The following is a 17,144-nucleotide window of genomic DNA, read 5'->3' on the forward strand; positions in this document are numbered from 1 at the left end:
TAAGCCTATTGCACAGACGAACACATCAGGCAGAGATTGCAGACTGGTCAGTTTTTTGAAGAGCCAAGACTATCTATGAGGTGCTGTCACTCCAAGGCAGACAATCAAGGCTGTGGGCTGGCCAGAGGGCTGGTCACAATTTCTTCTGCCCCTGCACCTGCTGATGGGATTTAGGGAAGATAAAAGTGGGACTTCCCAGTGCTCACTGGACACTGCAGACACAGCTACCAACTGGTACCCACAGTGTGGATGTCACCCCAGCCTGTGGCAGGAGCTGGCTGGCCAGAATATGAGTTGGATTCTATACCTGAGCCTCACCCTTTGCCTGATGGTGCAGACAGCCCTGGGTAAGCCCCAACTCCATCCTGAGGGTGTCAGGCAAGAGGGACATGAGAGACACAGGGGTAGGCCCTCAACTCAACCTCTCCTGGTGCAGTGGGGCAAGGGCATTTCAACAAGGTCTGGGCGGATGGGGGGGTTGTTTCGGGCACTGATCCTCCCATCAGCTAAGAGTCTAGATATTTATGTTTATATATTAAAATATATTTTATAATTTACATAATATGTATTTATAATTTGTTAATTTATATTTGTATTCCTTATAAAATTAATATTATATAAAATTACTACTATATTAGTATATACATTAGTGTGTATGTATATGTTACCACCAACCAGACTGAGATCTAGAACATTTCTAGCACCCTACATGCTCCTTCCCAATCAATACCCTCAAAGTAGCCACTATTCTGACCTCTATCACAAATTAGTTTTGCCTATATAAGTGCATTTAAATTTTTTTAAATGTTTTATTTATCTTTAAGACAGAGACAGAGTGCGAGCAGCGGAAGGGCAGAGAGAGAGGGAGACACAGAATCTGAAGCAGGCTCCAGGCTCTGAACTGTTAGCACAGAGCCCAATCTGGGGCTTAAACTTATGAACCACAAGATCATGACCTGAGCCAAAGTCATACGCCTAACCGACTGAGCTACCCAGGCACCCTGTTTAAGTGCATTTAAATTTTTTTATTTGCGAGAAACTTTGCTAAATCACTTTTAGCATTTTGGCACATTTTCTTTTAGTCTTTTTATTTCATGTTTGTACACAGCTACAGTATTAGCATGTATACAACTTTATACACTGCTTTTTTTCACTTAGAATCTTATCACAAGCAGCTTATAACTTTAGTTTATAGTTAAAATTTTTTTGCCTGGTCCTGTGACATAAATGATGCTTCTAGTACTCACTATGGTATATTTAACTATGGTTCATAAAGGTCTTCGTTTTAATGCCTTTCTGACTCTTTTCTGAAGGGAGGGACCTGAAAGTGAAATTACTGAGCCAAAATAAACTTTTAAAAACTTTTAAAAAGGTTGGGGGGTACCTGGGTGGCTCAGTTGGTTAAGCGGGTGATTCCTAATTTCGGTTGAGGTCAGGCTCTCACCATTCGTGAGCTGGAGCCCTACATCTGGCTCTGCACTGACAGCATGGAACCTGCTTGGGATTCTGTTTCTCCCTCTCTCTGCCCCTCCCCTGCCGTCTCTCGTGGGCTCTCTAAATAAATAAATAAATAAATAAATAAATAAATAAAAACTTAAAAAAAAGAAATCACTGAATCAAAGCATGTGAATGTGGCTCTTATACATTATGCCAAATTATTTCTCCAAGGCATTGTATTAATTTATCCTGCACCAACCTGTACCAACAGTATATGTGAATATCCTTTTCACATATACTGTTTCTTTGCCAGAATTGGGGGCCATCATTTTTAATTTCTTAGGTGGAAGTTGTCTCTCCTGGTTTTAATTAGCATTTTATGCTTATTAAGAAGGTGGAATGGGGAGCCTGGGTGGCTCAGTCGGTTGGGCGTCCGACTTCAGCTCAGGTCATGATCTCACAGTTCGTGGGTTCGGGCCCTGCATAGGGCTCTGTGCTGAGAGCTCAGAGCCTGAAGCCTGCTTCAGATTCTGTGTCTCTCTCTTTGCCCATTCCCACTTGCACTCTGCCTTTCACCCTCTCAAAAATAAACATTAAAAAAAAAAAGAAGGTGGAATGTTTTCCTAAGTGCTCACATATTGTCTCCAGGTAGCAAGGCTGGAGTGGGGACCACTCCATGGCAGTTCTTGTTCAGGGGTGTAAAGCACTCTGCCACATGCTTAGGTGTCCCCAGAGACTGGGATGAGGACAACAGAATATCACCGCTTAGAGTAGAACTCTGAGAAGAACCTCACTCTGTGTGACCTTGAGCAAGTTCTATAACCCCTTTGAGCTTCATTTTCCACATTTGTATTCTGCAATAATAACATTTACTCTCTACATTTTTTAGGAGGATGAGGTGAGATAATCCATGTAAAGTGTTTGGCACAGTGCTAGGCTATAATAAAGGATCAATAAATTATAGTTGTGGGCTAGTCAGGCTTCAGGGCAAATCCAAGTAATATGACAGACCTCTGCCTCTTTGCTGTGTCCTCTGAGACCTCAGGCTGGTTGCTGCCCCTGTCTGGGCCCTTAGTCCTCCCCTAGCTCTCCCCAGGGCCAATGAGGACTTGATGTGAGAGAACCATGTGAAAGGCTGTGTAAACTGCAAAGAACTGCACACATAGAGGAGGTTTGAGATGGCCCTTTGCCTGCACTGGCCTGCCTACATGCTTGCAGGCCACCATTGTAGTCACTCCTTGTGCACAGATATTGCTTTTGTCAGACGTGCGGAGACTCGGGAACATGGACAGAGTGGTACTTTGGGTCACCTGCAGGTGGAGGTGCGAGGGTGTGCTCTACCACACCAATTCCAAATGCGGTGCCCAAAATCAAATGCATCAAAATCTCACGGAGGTATTTGTAAATCTACTTTCCCAGTGCAACCCTGAGATTCTCATTCAGAGGGCAGGCCTAGGAATCTGTATTTCAGCAATGATTTCCTCAGATGATTCTGATACACAGCCAAGTTCAATAATACTCGGACCAGATTTGCTTTCTGTCATTTGCAGAGTGAGCTCCAGGGGACCAGGGTACAGAACGATTCAGTTTTGATAAGAAAGGAGGAAGAGAAATGACAGGGGTGCTTCAGGAAAGGGCAATAGATGTGAGGCAGAGAAATGCTTGGCAATAGCAATAGGGCAAGATGAGAGCTGAGAAGAGGAAGAAATGCCCATAGGCACCCATTAAATTCAAGTCGCTCTAGTTTGTATATAGTCCAAGAGCTGGCTAAGGTGTGGATATAGGTCTAATGTATCTGTGTGCCCGTGTGTAATATATGAATATATGCCACATATGGATACAATGTAACCTTTATATAACTGTACTTACATGCATGCATATGTATGTATGCATATGTGTGTGCACTTAACTCTTGTATTTCTACATGCTTTGTTGTAAATAAGCTGTGTTCACATATACCTATGTATGTATAAATTTGTATGTACATGTGAGTATTACTGTGAGTATACATACGAATGAGAATGTCAATAATGTGTGTGATTTCTTCCCAGAAGTATGCCAGGTAAATGTCAGCAACAAGAAAGAGGTACTGGAATACCAATATGAGACAAGCAAAAATCAAAATAAATGACATGATTATTGACATTAAATGATACATTAAATGACAGAAAAATAATTCATATAATAGACATGAACCTTTATGCACCTACCAACATAGCATTGAAACCTTAAATGAGAGAGAAAAATACTGAGAGAAACACAGAAAAGGTAGGCAAAATACACAATTGTGAAAAGCTTCAAGCTGCAACTGGTGCCATGGCAGACAGGCCAGAGTCCTTTCAGTGGCCAGAGTGACCCTTCTCCTCTCTTCCTAGGTGCTCAGCACACCAAGGAACCTCTAGTGATTACCAAATATGGGACCCTCCAAGGAAAACAGATGCACGTTGGGAAGACACCCATCAATGTCTTCCTAGGAGTGCCCTTCTCCAGACCACCTGTGGGTGTCCGCAGGTTTGCTGCCCCAGAGCCTCCAGAGCCCTGGGAAGGAATCAAAAACGCCACCACCTATGCCCCTGCGTAAGAGCCAAATGACTGTTGGCTGGGAGGTGGGCAGACTCTAAGGAGGGGGGGTGGATCTATGCTGGCCTCTGGGCCAGAGTTTGAACAACTCACTAAAGAGTGCACTGTATGACTGTAAGTAGCCTGGGGTGCATTCCGGCCCTCAGTTTCCAAACCTATATAATGAAGTCGTTGGCCCAGATGATGTTTACAGGACTGTTAATGCTGTTTGTTCTTGGCTTTCTTATGGGAAAGCTCCAGACAAGGAGGAGGCGCTCACTGATGTGCCTCCAGGATCTTCTGGGAACCTAAGTTTTCCTAAAAGTATGTGAGGAGGAGTTCTCTCTGTCTCTGTCTGTCTGTGTCTCCGTCTCTCTGTCTCTGTCTCTGTCTCTCTCCCCCCCCACACACACACACACCATACCCAGTGAACCCTGAGCTCTTCCCTCTCACTTGGGGCTTGAGCCCCAGAACAAGCCCACATGACACCATCAGCCCTTCCCTGCAGAAGAAGCTCCAAGATAGGGAGTCACAGGCTCAGTTTCAGTTTTAATGTCCCAGAATTTTTTCTTTTTCAGACAGAGAGAGAGAGAGCGCGCACGCGCACGTACGAGTACTTGAGCAAGGGAGGGGCAGAGGGAGAGAGAGAATCTTAAGCAGGCTCCACATGCAGCACAGAGCCCCATGCAGGGCTCAATCCCATGACCCTGAGATCATGACCTGAACCCAACCGAGTCACCCAAGCACCCCAAAGTCCCAGAATCTTAATGCAACCTCTAACAGGGCTCAAATCCTGAGTCACATGAGCATGTTGAGATAATGACTGCCCTTTGAAGCACTAGGCTTGGCAATTTACCCAGAACAAGTATATTTATTATTTATTCAGATCATTGAGTAACCCACTGACCAGAATATTCTGTGGCAATCATTAACAATCGGTTGGATACAGCACTGGGTTTAGAAAAATGTCTACTGTGAGAACCTGGGTGTCAGTTGATATCTAAAAACTATAACCACCACCCAGGGTGTCTAACTGTTGAGAACAGGGCATCCACTGTTAGAACATGAATGGCTATTAGTAGAACACTGGGGTGTTAGTTGTTAGAACACTGACCACCAGTGAGAGAAACCAAGACATCTGAACCTTCTGTGATTGTTATGTGGAATCCCATAGATCAGGTGACAGAACAGGGGATGACCATTATTAGAGCCCCGAGGATCAGGGGTTTAGAGATTGGGGTGCCCATTGCGTAGAAGTCCAGGTGTCAGCTGTTGGAACGCTGGCCATGAGCTGTCAGACAATAGCTGTTTGGAACACAGAGTGACAGGTAGAAGAATTTGTGGATGGCTTACAACAGACTGTGGGATGGTAGTTAAGGAGACAAGAAGACTAGTGGCCAGTTTGGATAATGACTAGCTTCAGGCCAGAGCAGCAAGGGAACAAGTGGAGAAAGGAGTAGAATAGACAGGCTTTCCTGCAGCCAGTCAGATGGGCCCAGCCCCAACTATTGGCAATAGCCACACTCCAGGCTGGGACAGCAGGGAGAAAGGATGAGGTGGCCCAACAGCCCAAGCTCCACAAGTACACCAAATGTTCACATGGTACAAGGCACTGGGCTGAGTGCCAGGACTCAGACAAATCCACATCCATCCCTGCCCCTAGGGAGTGCATGATTGCTTGGGGAGAATAACAACCAAACCAATCGAAACAACTCTAACCCAGCACTATAATCAGCGTGGATAGAACTTTGGGAAGCACAGACAGGAAGTGCCCAGCAGAGGGGGCGCCACTTTAGCTGAGCCTTAAACATAAGCAGGAGTTTGCCAGGCAGAGAAAACATTAGGCAGAAGGGACATAAGCAAAAGGGCTTAGAGATGGGAGACAAGGAAGGGTCCGTGGGCATCTAGAGCAAAGAGTGCCAGGAAGACTAGATGGAGACGGCCTGTGTCAGTATGGGTGAATCTGGACCTTATCCTGAGCGCAGGGGGGCCCAGGAAGGTTTTAAGGAGGGAAGTGAAATAGGTTTTTGTTTTCTGTCAATCCCTCCGGTCAGGGTGTGGAGGATGAGTTGGAAGCGATATCAAAGAGGCTGGGGCAGTGTCCTGGCCAGTGTAGGTAATGGCCTTTACAAGGCAGCATCTCTGGGATGGAGAAGGCCTATTTAAGAGCTGTTTGGGAGACAGAAAAGAGCCTGAAGGACGGGGGCATGAAATCCCAGGACACCCAGGTTTCTGGCTTGACAGCACCAAAAGGGTCTCCAAAAGAAGCATGGAACCTCTCCCCAGGCAGATTCCTGGGACCGGGGGCAAGATAGAGGGGTGGATCTTGCCCTGGGTCTGACCTGGCGCTGCACTCACCCTGGACCCTAATGCTAGTGGAGACTATTCGGACACAGATACACACACGCACGCGCGCGCATCCTAAATTTTGCTTTTGGTTCTATTTCCTCAATTGCGGAACCTGGGTTTGCAACCATTCTCCCGTCTTTGGCCACCACGTTGGGCCCAAACTCACATCGTGACCGCAGGTGCCTTCAGGAGTCCTGGGGACAGATCACCTCCATGTACTTCAACACGCGGAAACAGTACAAGTGGCTGCGCTTCAGTGAGGACTGTCTGTACCTGAACGTGTACGCTCCAGTGCGAGCGCGTGGGGACGCTCCGTTGCCGGTGAGTATTCATCCTCTTCCACGCACCATCCCACTCAGGCACCCCACCGCCCAGCTCAGGCCTCCGCTTTCCATGTCCAGGTGATGGTCTGGTTCCCAGGAGGTGCCTTCCTCGTGGGCTCCGCTTCCACGTACGATGGCACGCAGCTGGCCTCTCGCGAGAAAGTGGTGCTCGTGCTTCTGCAGCACCGGCTCGGCATCCTAGGTTTCCTGAGGTGGGCGGGGCCGGGGGCCGGAGCGGGGAATCAGGGGCCCGGCTTCCCAGGGACTTGGGCGGAAGGATAGAGGAGGTGGTGTGGGGGCGTGGTTACAAGAGGTGCGTGCAGGGGCGGGGCCTAATTTCTTCTGGAGAGGGCGGTCACTCCCAAGTGCCGCCAGAGGGGGATCTAACACTAGGGAAAGAGGTGTGGTCGCAAGACCTGGTGCCTGAGGGACCAGGCAGGGTGAGGTGGGGCCAGGCAGAACCAGGCTGGAGCCCTGAGTAACCAGACGGTCGGGGGGCTCCGGACCCTGATTATAAGCCCCGCGCGTCCAGCACGGGCGACAGCCAGGCCCGCGGGAACTGGGCGCTGCTGGACCAGGTGGCTGCTTTGCGCTGGGTGCAAGAGAACATCGCAGCCTTCGGCGGAGACCCACGCTGCGTGACCCTGTTTGGCCAGTCTTCGGGGGCCATGTGTATTTCGGGACTGGTGAGTGCAGCGCCAGGTCAGACCCAGCACAGACGCAGGTCCCCGGGTTCCCATGAGTGCATCCTCCACTGCACACACACCTATGCAGATTTGTGTGTACAGGTACATGCCGGTTGCCCTCACCCCTGCAAAGGGTACTACTCCATCCAGGGGTAGCACTGATGAGAAAACCAAGCCAGCAGAGCGGGCAACGCTGAGAGTAGGGATACTCAACCAATCCGTGGTGGGCCAGAAAGATAACCCAGCACCTCCTGCCTCCCTACCTACCCCCAGAGCTCTATCCCCTGAACAGAATGCATCATCCACCTTATGGGCAAGGCTGGGGCCACAGACCAAGCCTGGGAGTCAGGGGCCTGGGTTGGAGACTCGGGCGACCACTGACCTGGAGTGTGCCTGGAGTGTAGGTGTAAGGTCAGGTACACCCTGTGGGACACATGTTAGGGAGGTGAGCTGGGACCACATAACACAGGGCTTTACCCGCCACAGTAATAATACTCAAACGCTCAAGCACTTTCTGTGTGTCAAACACTCTTCCAAGAACTGTATGTATATTCATTCAATTCCCTCAACAATCCAGAAATAGAAGCATCCTCTTTCTACAGTTCTACCAAAAGAGAAGTTTTCTCCATTGTGCAGATGGATAAATTGAAGTCCAGAAAAGTTAAGAAGCTTTATTCAAAATACATTGGAGAACAGGGAAAGATTTGAAGCAGAGAAGTGACACAGCCAGAAGTGCATTTAGAGAGATGGCTCAGTGTGCTGGAACTGAGTTAGGAAGAAGCAGGAGGAGAGGCCTGGAGGCCATCTGGGAGTGGAGGTGGGGTATATCTTAGAAGAGAGGATGAGGCCTGCCTCTAAAACAAAAGCAAGAAGACTGGAAAGTAGAAGGTAGCTGAAGAGGGATGCAGGAAGCCAGATGGACAGGACTAGGGCAGCAGGGTGGAGGGGTGAGCAGAGATGATAGGAAAGGCCCCCGGGGCTGGATAGATGGTGTAGTGTGAGGGATGCCACTCAGATGGGAACCAGCTAGAACAAGTTTGGGGCACATGAAGTCTGAAGTGTCCAAGAGACAAGATGAGGGGTCCCAGTTATAGTTGCTCTTCCAACTTGGGCAGCAAAGAAAGTTAAGAACTGTCAATACAGGTTAAAGGGGCCATAGGAACCAACACCCCCCCCCCCATTTCTAACCCAGAAGCATAGAGAGTCTCTTTCCTACACCAGCAGAACCCTTCCCACAAGCTCAGATCCCCTCTGGAACTGCTGGGGCCCATTGCAGGGGCCAGGATAGGGGGGCCCACAGGCATGAAGGCACCGGCTGTAGGTCCAGGACTCCAACCCAGGACTCTTGACTCCCTCCCAAGCTGCCTGCACTCTTTGGGCCCCTTCACGCTGCCCAGCCCTGGCCAGAAAGGCACCCAAAACTGCCCAAGTGACTTCTACTTGTGCCTCTCATGGGTACCACACTCCCCACCCCTGCAGATGATGTCACCCCTAGCCCGCGGTCTCTTTCATCGGGCCATTTCCCAGAGCGGCACCGCAGCACTCAGAGCCTTCATCACTCCTGACCCGCTGAAGGTGGCCAAGGTGGGTGTCTCCTCTCCCCCAGGGCTCAGCAAGAAGGGGCAGGATGGGCCTGAACACCTCTTCTCCACAGACAGTTGCCCGCCTGGCAGGCTGTACCTACAACAGCACACGGATTCTGGTAGACTGCCTGAGGGCACGATCAGGGGCTGAGGTGATGCATGTATCTAAGAAGATGGTAGGTAAAACTTCCTTCTAGCTCCTTCACCTGGCCACCTGTAAGCCACCTACCTGACCTGATACCCGGCTGCCCCCAGGGACCCTGTCTAAGGAGCACAGTGGGGAGACTTTCTTTAACTCTAGTTCCCTCCTCTCCCCTACAGGGATTCTTCCACCTGAACTCCCAGAAAGACCCTCAGGAGGTGAGCAGGCCCTGTTCTGTGATACAGTATTTATTGAACACCTCCTCCTATGTGCCAGGCATTCAGGATACTAAGTGAACTGTTCAGACCAAGATTCCTTCCCGAGTAGGACCGATGTTCCAGTGGAGACAGGCAGTAATCACTATACTTAAATAACTCATTTACCTCTTTAGAAGGAAAATGAATAGTGACAAATGGAGCAGGGTAAGTAAGGCATAGAATTTTAAATAGGAGGGACAAAGAAAGCTTCATTCAGAAGGTGACATTTAGCAAAGATTGTCAAGAGGTGAGGAAAGTAGATACCTGGGGGTGAGCATCTCCTGCCCTTCAAGGGGTCACTGAAGCCCAGCTTTTCCCAAAGGGCCTGGATAAAGAAATCTCTGGATGGGGACCTGCTGAGCTGGGAACCCTAGGCTACAGGGATCCTGGGAGGATATGTGGGAGGACTATTTGGAAATGCCCCTTGCCTTGTAGGTTGTGTGGTTCATGAGCCCGGTGGTGGATGGTGTGGTGTTCCCAGATGACCCAGCGGTGCTCCTGAGCCAGGGGCAAGTTGCACCTGTGCCCTATCTTCTGGGTGTCAACAACCTGGAGTTCAGTTGGCTCTTACCTTTTGTAAGTCAATAGGAGGGGTGCCCACCCCAGCGGGAGTAGCAGAGGATTCCTCTTGGGTAGTACTGTGCATGAGATCGGATCCCATTGGCTCTTCTGGGCATGTCCAAGTGCTTGGGTACATCCTGCAGTCCCGGAGCAGTAAGAGCTGGCCAGAAATGATGGGAGGAAGAGAAGTATTGGCCTCTTGGAGGTTTGAGGACCCCAAATCTTCAGATCATAGTTTGGATGGATCATCCTATCCACTGTTTAGCCTCCAGGCAGCTGCAAATCCTGCCCCCTATCCCCACCCCCACAACTGCTCCTAGGTCAGGATAGTTGTCCCCAGTCCCCACTTCAGCTCTGACCTGGGTGGTAGTGATGGACAGGTTGAGAACAGGAGGGCAGGAAATAGTCATGGGCCCTTCCTGGGCTGTGTGCTCTGAGAACTCACCACTTAGATGGGTGAGAGCCTTGGAGCCTGGTGTAGCTCTGGCTGGAATCCCTCCTGATGTTTGGGCCTAACTCACACCTGGGTCCTTATATTGTGGGCAGATCATGAAGATCTCACTAAACCAGTTCATAATGAGAAAAGGAATCATCACCAAGCTGCTCTGGAGAACCAGTACCCTGTTGGTGAGGAGCCATGCTGTTAGGGGTGCTCAGTTTGGTTGGACAAAGCTAACTCCCCTTTTGGTGGGGCTTGGAGTTTGGTATGGGATCAGATGGCTGCTGGTGAGCAGGTTCCCCCCACCCCCCCACCCCCCACCCCCCCGCCACCGCACTGGCCTCAGGGTCATGGCAGGCAGTTCTCATGCAGTCTAAACACAGGGGTAAGAATCAGCAAAGATCTTCCCAGAAGTTCCCCTCTCTCCCCCACTCTCCCAGACCAAAAACTCCTGAGGATGCTGAGTGTAAGTCACTAGTGTGCGCATTACTGCTCAGCTGGCACCCCAGGCCTCAGAATATGAATTCCCCACCCAGAATATCACCAAAGAGCAGTTACCACTGGTGATAGAGGAGTACCTGGGTGACATTGATGACCGTGACTGGAAAATGTTAAGAAACCGTTTAATGGACCTAGCTGGGGATGCGATCTTTGTGTACTCCACACTACAGGCTGCCCACCACCACAGAGGTATGTGGGGTCCCAAGGAGTGGCCACACTCTGTCTACTGATGCTGCTTACCAACTGCTCAACCACCTTCTTGCACCTCTGGGCTGGTATAGGATTCTAAGATGGCATAGAAAAAGTAGTGGGCTGTCAACTGAGAAAGGGAGAAGGAGGGCAGGGCAGAGTCCAGCCCAGAGGACATAGCCTAGGGTGGTCAGGGAAGGCTTCCTGGCTGGGAGGACAGGCTGAGGGGGCACATTGGAGATCCTGTCCAGGCTGAATGGGGCTTGGAGAACACATGGGTGAGAGTTCAAAGGTGGGGCTGGAGAGCACAGACACCAAAGAACCTTAAATGCCCAAGAGAGGAACTGTTCAGAGAAGGAACAGGAAGGGTCTGTGATCCTGCTACAATCCCCATCTGCAGATGAGGAATTGCAGCTCAGAGACTGTGGAGTGAGTGACTTGCCCCAGGACATGGGACTGATGAGTAGTGTAGCCAGGACTCAAATCTGCTCCTGAGATTCTGGAGCCCAAGCACTTTTCCCTGCTTGATGCAGGTAGGTGGGATGTGTGGGGTGGATGAGAATCCCAGCCCAGGACTTTTCCTGCAGCCCTCCTCAGTTTCCCTATTCCTAGATGCTGGCTTCCCTGTCTACCTGTATGAGTTTGAGCACCACACTCCCACCGGCGTCATCATCAAGCCCTGCACTGATGGGGCAGACCACGGGGATGAGATCCACTTCATCTTTGGGAATCCCTTCTCCAAAGGTGCTACAGCCCCACCTGACACCCTCACTGGGTGTCTAGTCTCCCCACCTTTGTATCTGGACTCACCTCTCCATTGGCTGACCCTAAGGGTCTAGGCAGTTCCTAATCTAGAATGTTCCTGGAAATGAAAGCCTCCCAGTATGGAAGAAATAGTGGAAGGAGAAGGGTGGGATGTTACCACCCCATGCTCTGTTCCAAATGTCACATCCTATTCTGACCCCAGGCCATTCCACGGTTGAGGAGAAAGCACTGAGCCTCCAGATGATGAAATACTGGGCCAACTTTGCCCGTACAGGGTGAGTCTGGTCCCCCAACACATCTGGGCAGTCTTCTTGCCCAACGCTAGACCCATTGGCCAGCTGCTTCAGGTATTTGTCCCTGTGTGTCCCATAGGAAATACATGATCAGCCTAAGCAAACTGCACCTTCTCCCTCACCTTTTCCTAGCCAGTGACCAGGTCCTAAATGTCCCTAGGATGTGTCCCTCTCTGTCCCATGACTACACTCTTCATTCACTCAAGCATTCAACCCAAGTCATTCATCATGCACTGTTTTTCACCCAGCCCTATAGTGGGAGCTGGAATTCAAGAATCTTGCAAACATGGCCCGCATCCTTCAGCAGCTTGTTAATGTTATAATGAAAACATTAAGTTGCTGTACTGGGGAAGAAGGTACTATGAGAGCACAGAGGAGGTGTCTGACCGAGCTCAGATGGGCAGGAGCGGCTTCCTGGCAGAGGTGACATCTGGGCTGAGCTTTGGCTAGCCTTGTAACTGGTTTCCCATCTCTACATTCTCTATCCTTTCTCTCCACTCCTCTTATGATACTCAAAAGATCTTTCTGAAATACTATCTGACCAAATCACTCACCTGTTTAAAACTCTTCCTGGCTTCCCTCTGCCCCCAGACTAAAGTCCCCACCCCTTAGCCCATTGGCATGAAAATTTTCAAAATCTTTACTGGGTCATCTTCTATCCACAGCCATCCTCTTGACACAGCCCATGTTTTTCTGTAAACTTATACTCGTGCTTCCTCCAAAAGCCCTGGTCTTTCATACCTCCAACCCTTTGCACATACTCTTCCCTCTGCCTGTTTCCTTTTGCCACCACACACTCTTCTATTCTTTCTTAAAGATCTAAATATCATCCCTGTAAGGAATTCTTGGACTCCAACTTCCAAAGGGAAGGTGAATAAGGGCAGGGTGAGAGAAGGAGGCAGGGTGAAGACGAGCATGAACAACCCTCTCTCCTTCTTCCTTCTGGGCAGAAACCCCAATGGTGGGAAGCTGCCTTACTGGCCACGCTATAACGAGGAGGAGAAGTACCTGCAGTTGGATTTCATCACGAGGGTGGGTGTGAAGCTCAAGGAGGAGAAGATGGCCTTTTGGATGAGACTATACCAGCATTAAGGACCTGAAAAGCAGAGGCACTTTTGAGAGTAGCTGTGCAGGAGGGCGTCTAAGGTATTTCCCCACCACCTAAGCTTTGGGGAGACTGGCCATGGACACATCTGGGACAAGCGTCCTGCCTTCCCCAATGTAGGACCTGCAGAGACTCCCTACTATCTCCAGGCCAGAGCTAGAGCCTAAGCCAGTTGTTTGGGGCTCTGCACTACACTCTTCAGCCTGACATCCCATGATGCCCCCCTGTCTCACTGATTCTAGCAGGTTAGGCCAGGTTCTATTACTGCTCCATTGTGCCCAGCCACCCAGCCTCAGGACAAACCCAACTCTTCCTTCTCCAAATCCTCCCACCCTTCAAAGTCTACTTGAACCCTTTGTTTAGATTTCTTTGGGGAAATCCACCCAGACTGCCACTGCCCTTACCATTGCACCCAGCTTGTCATTGACCTTTCATCCTGCTCAGCCTTGTGCCTGTTCACATTACATTGGCCTGAGGCCTTGGTCAGATTATTTGTTATGTGGGGTGAAGCTTTGATAGCTTAGGGTCTTCTCCTCCTTGCACACTCACCTCCCCTGAAACCCCTCCAAAGCCTGGACACAGGGATGGTCCTCAATAAAAACATGTTGATTGACCTGAATTTCTCCATCTGTAAAATGCTTGAGTGAAGCAGAGGACATCTTGATTTGAGCCATCAGAGAGAGGGTGGGTTGCTGCCTGCTCCTTGTTGGGCCCAGCCTGCTGTGCTACATTCAGACAAAGGGAGCTGTGGCAAAGTTGCCTGGATTGCAATATACCTGGCTTTTTTCTTCATTATCTCAGAAGGGACCTCAGGATATCCATACTCCATCCTCGCTTGTCCATTGGTGTAGGTCTTGGTGCTACATCCAGACTCCTCACTCTGGCCTCTCCTGCAACTCGACCTGGGCATACCGCAGCCTGTCCCATAGGTTTTTTTTTGGTTCAGTTTAGTTTGCTGTTGGTTTTTTGGTGGTAAAATATACATAACACAATATTTACCATTTCAACCATATTTAAATGTCCAGTTTAATAGCATTAAGTACATTCATGTTGTTATGTAACCATCACACCATACATCTCCAGAACTTTTTCATCATCCCAAACTGAAACCCTGCATCCCTTAATTAACTGCCTATTTCCCCTCATTTCCAAACACTGGTACTCACTATTCTACTTTCCACCCTATGAATTTGACTATCTCAGGTACCTCATAGAAGTGGAGTCATACAATATTTGTCCTTTTGTGTCTGGCTTATTTCCCTTAGCATAATGTCTTCAAAATTCATCCATATTGTAGCATGTATCAGAATTTCATACCTTTTTAAACTGAGTAATATTCCATTGTATGTAAATAACATATTTTGTTTATCCATTTATTTGTTGATGGGCATTTGGGTTGTTTCTACCTTTTGGCTATTGTGAATAATGCTGCTACGAACAATAGTGTAGCATCCCATAGGTTTTATGTCCCAAACTACAATGTTGATTAGACTCTATTCCTAAGGGTTCCTGAGTTGTCTCTGAGGCAACTAGAAGCTGCAGACCTGTGGGGTCAGGGGCACTCATTCCTCCAGCATCTAAGCCCCCAAAACAAAGGGGTGGTTGGAAGAGGGGGACAAAGCCCCTTTCAAGCAGATTCATGTTCACAACAACCCTGTCATAGATTTTATTACCCTATATTATAGATGAGGCAACTGGGACACAAGACATAAAAGGTCTTGCTCAAGGTCATTACCTAGTTGTAGAAGAATGGAAATTTGATACAGCCTTGTCTGACTCACCCTGCCACCTCCATCCAAACCTGGAACAATCCCTGAGAGAGGATGGCCCCAGAGGACATGTGGCAGCTCCACTCTCTGGGAGGCATAACCAGCAGAACATCCCTGCCCCCCTCTAGCCAGGGGATAGTTAACCAAATAGCAGTTCAATGGGACCCTGAGTGAGAGGCTGGATGCTCAACCCCCTGGAAAGCGATCCTGGGTAACCTGTGCAGAAACTCAGCAGGGACCAGCTGGGCTTGATTCATCCCAGTGCCTACAGGATACCCTGACCTGGAGGTCCAAAGGTCTGACTGCAGGTCAGTCCAGGCCTGCTTGTGAGGGTCCCTCAGTTCCGTCCTCAGACTCTCACACATCTGGGGAAGGAACTTTCTCCAAAGAGCCACCTGCCCAGAGGCTGCTCCCTACCCCCACCCCCCAGGCTACTGTCTCCTAAATCAGTGGGAGTGAAGCTGAGGAGGAGCTAGGGTACAGTCAGGGCCCCACCAGACCACACCAGATGCCAGGATCATAAAGGACTCCCAGGGAAACCCTAGGACCTTATCTCAGAATTTGAGCATGGAGGGATTCCAGTGGACAGCCTGGATGGTTGACTGGCCCCCTGCCTCCCACAGCCCCAGCCCCACACCACCCTGTCCTCTTCCTGATGGAAGAGGGAGGCGGGGAGGGCTACCTACTGCTCTGTCTCCACCTCCGCTTCCCGGCTGCACTGAAGTCTCCGGTGGCCCACCCAAAGGCGTTCCTAAAGTCCCTGCCAGGCTCCACGGCGCTCCACTCCGCAGGGAGCGGTTCACAGAACTGACTGGATCTTGGTGAAGGCCCTAGGACACTTGAGTGGCTTTTCCCTGGGTTCATCGCTGTGTGCCAGGGCCGCAAGAGGAAGAAGATGCACCGGTGTAAAGCCAGCTCTTGGAACAGCGTGGACACGCGTCTCCTGCCAGCCCCACGGCTCAGCTCAGGCTGAGCCTGACTCCCCAGCTCCAGAAGCGGAGCCCCTTGCTCTCCTCCGACCCCCCGCCTGCCCCCGCCCCGCGAAGCAGCAATTACTACCAAGGCAGCTGAGGGCCAATTAGTGCGGGAGACTCGGCGTGTGGGTGGTGCCCGCGCTGACCGCAGTCCCCGCAGAGCCGCTGCCGCCCTCCTTGCCCGGCAGACAGCGCCAGCGGCCTGGGAGCCTCTGGGGACGCGCCGTCCGCCTCCCGCCAAAGGCAGTGAAGGATCAGTCGCCTGGCGCGGGGCCAGAGCCCGGGCGGACGCGAGGGCGCCAGGAGCTGAAACTCGCAGCCGCTGGGGGTGGGGGCGAGGGGAACCCGGCCTCTCTCCCAGTGAAGGCTCCTGCGCCCCTGACCGCCTGTGCCCAGGCGCCAGCCAGTAGTCGCGGGGCGGGCCGGCGGCAGGAGGCGCGGTGAGGCCGAGCCGCCCCAGTCTCAGGCAGGCGACACAAACGCTCTGGGCAGGGGCGGGCTCTTCCAAGCCCCTTGCGGCCTCATGGTCCTCCTGGCTTCTCGCTCTCCAAACAAAGCCCCGCCTGGGCTGGCCGCCCCCAGGGCAGTTTCCTGCTGGTGGCCGTGGAGGCCTGCGCTGGCTGGTGCCCCGTTGGCAGGAAGGTGGGCAGGAATTTGGGTGGGCCTTGCAGGGCCACAGGCTCATCGCCAATGGGCTACCTCTCCTGGGTCCCTGCGGTGCACAACCTGACTGGCCACCTGTGGGCTTTGGGAGACCCAAGAGGTATCAATCCTGCCTTCCAGAAGCCCACAGGCTGCCAGGAGAGATACTCCAGGGGCCTAGCGAGAACCCAAAGCTAGTAGAAGCTCTGAGGTCCAGAGAGGCATCAGGTGAAGGAAAGAAGGGCTCAAAGAGGAGCAGTGGGGTCAGATGCCACCACTTCAAGGCTTCTCCTTCCCCAACTGACCCCTTCCCAGCCCAGCTGGACACACTGGAGCCCTGTCCTGAGGGACAAGGTAAGCCTATGCCCAAGACACACTACATGAGGCTGAAGTTTCTAGAAGAGAGGAAGCAGTTGGGGGGAGGGTTCAGGAAGAAGTTTCACAAATGGGGTTGACCAAAGAGATCTGCTGTTTCCCCCATCAGTGCCACAAGGGGCTGGGTTAGAGGTGCTGAGGTCCCTGACCAGTACTGGGTACAGTGGCATGGGTTTCAGGGTGGCCTTTACTCTG

General features: G+C 50.9%; 1 protein-coding gene and 1 long non-coding RNA gene across 7 annotated transcripts in view; one reads left to right on the top strand and one right to left on the bottom strand.

The window, feature by feature from the left end:
• CES4A (carboxylesterase 4A) lies at positions 1 to 13,808 on the top strand. Of its 5 annotated transcripts, none has more exons than XM_043599429.1 (14): positions 1 to 347; positions 3,813 to 4,014; positions 6,525 to 6,666; positions 6,747 to 6,880; positions 7,201 to 7,354; positions 8,834 to 8,938; positions 9,009 to 9,113; positions 9,259 to 9,297; positions 9,772 to 9,912; positions 10,444 to 10,524; positions 10,846 to 11,026; positions 11,624 to 11,770; positions 11,994 to 12,066; positions 13,035 to 13,186. In XM_043599429.1, the coding sequence occupies exons 1-14, from the start codon at positions 164 to 166 to the stop codon at positions 13,174 to 13,176; spliced, it is 1,830 nt and encodes a 609-aa protein (XP_043455364.1). In that variant the 5' UTR covers positions 1 to 163; the 3' UTR covers positions 13,177 to 13,186. The 5 variants fall into 5 exon arrangements, with proteins under 5 accessions (XP_043455364.1, XP_043455368.1, XP_043455365.1 ...); XM_043599430.1 differs by having other exon boundaries at positions 4 to 347; positions 11,639 to 11,770; XM_043599431.1 differs by having other exon boundaries at positions 5 to 347; positions 10,873 to 11,026.
• Positions 8,006 to 17,144, bottom strand: part of LOC122494358 — a 22,798-nt gene continuing 13,659 nt past the window's right edge. Inside the window, exons 2-4 of one of the 2 annotated variants that reach the window (XR_006300144.1) lie at positions 13,966 to 14,107; positions 13,093 to 13,180; positions 8,006 to 10,057 (exon numbers count right to left, since the gene is read on the bottom strand). This is a non-coding gene — a long non-coding RNA (uncharacterized LOC122494358). Of the gene's footprint in view, positions 10,058 to 13,092; positions 13,181 to 13,965; positions 14,145 to 17,144 lie in introns of both variants that reach the window. The other variant, XR_006300142.1, reaches the window with a different exon arrangement.

The sequence above is a fragment of the Prionailurus bengalensis genome, chromosome E2, assembly GCF_016509475.1.
Source record: "Prionailurus bengalensis isolate Pbe53 chromosome E2, Fcat_Pben_1.1_paternal_pri, whole genome shotgun sequence".
NCBI lineage: Eukaryota > Metazoa > Chordata > Mammalia > Carnivora > Felidae > Prionailurus > Prionailurus bengalensis.

What these genes read in the sequence shown, in the direction of transcription:
- CES4A (XM_043599429.1), top strand. Translation starts at nt 164, where the DNA reads ATGGGATTTAGGGAAGATAAAAGTGGGACTTCCCAGTGCTCACTGGAC. An exon ending in CCCAGAAAGACCCTCAGGAG is followed by an intron (nt 9,298 to 9,771) that starts GTGAGCAGGCCC and finishes CTTGCCTTGTAG; the next exon opens with GTTGTGTGGTTCATGAGCCC. An exon ending in TGGGAATCCCTTCTCCAAAG is followed by an intron (nt 11,771 to 11,993) that starts GTGCTACAGCCC and finishes TTCTGACCCCAG; the next exon opens with GCCATTCCACGGTTGAGGAG.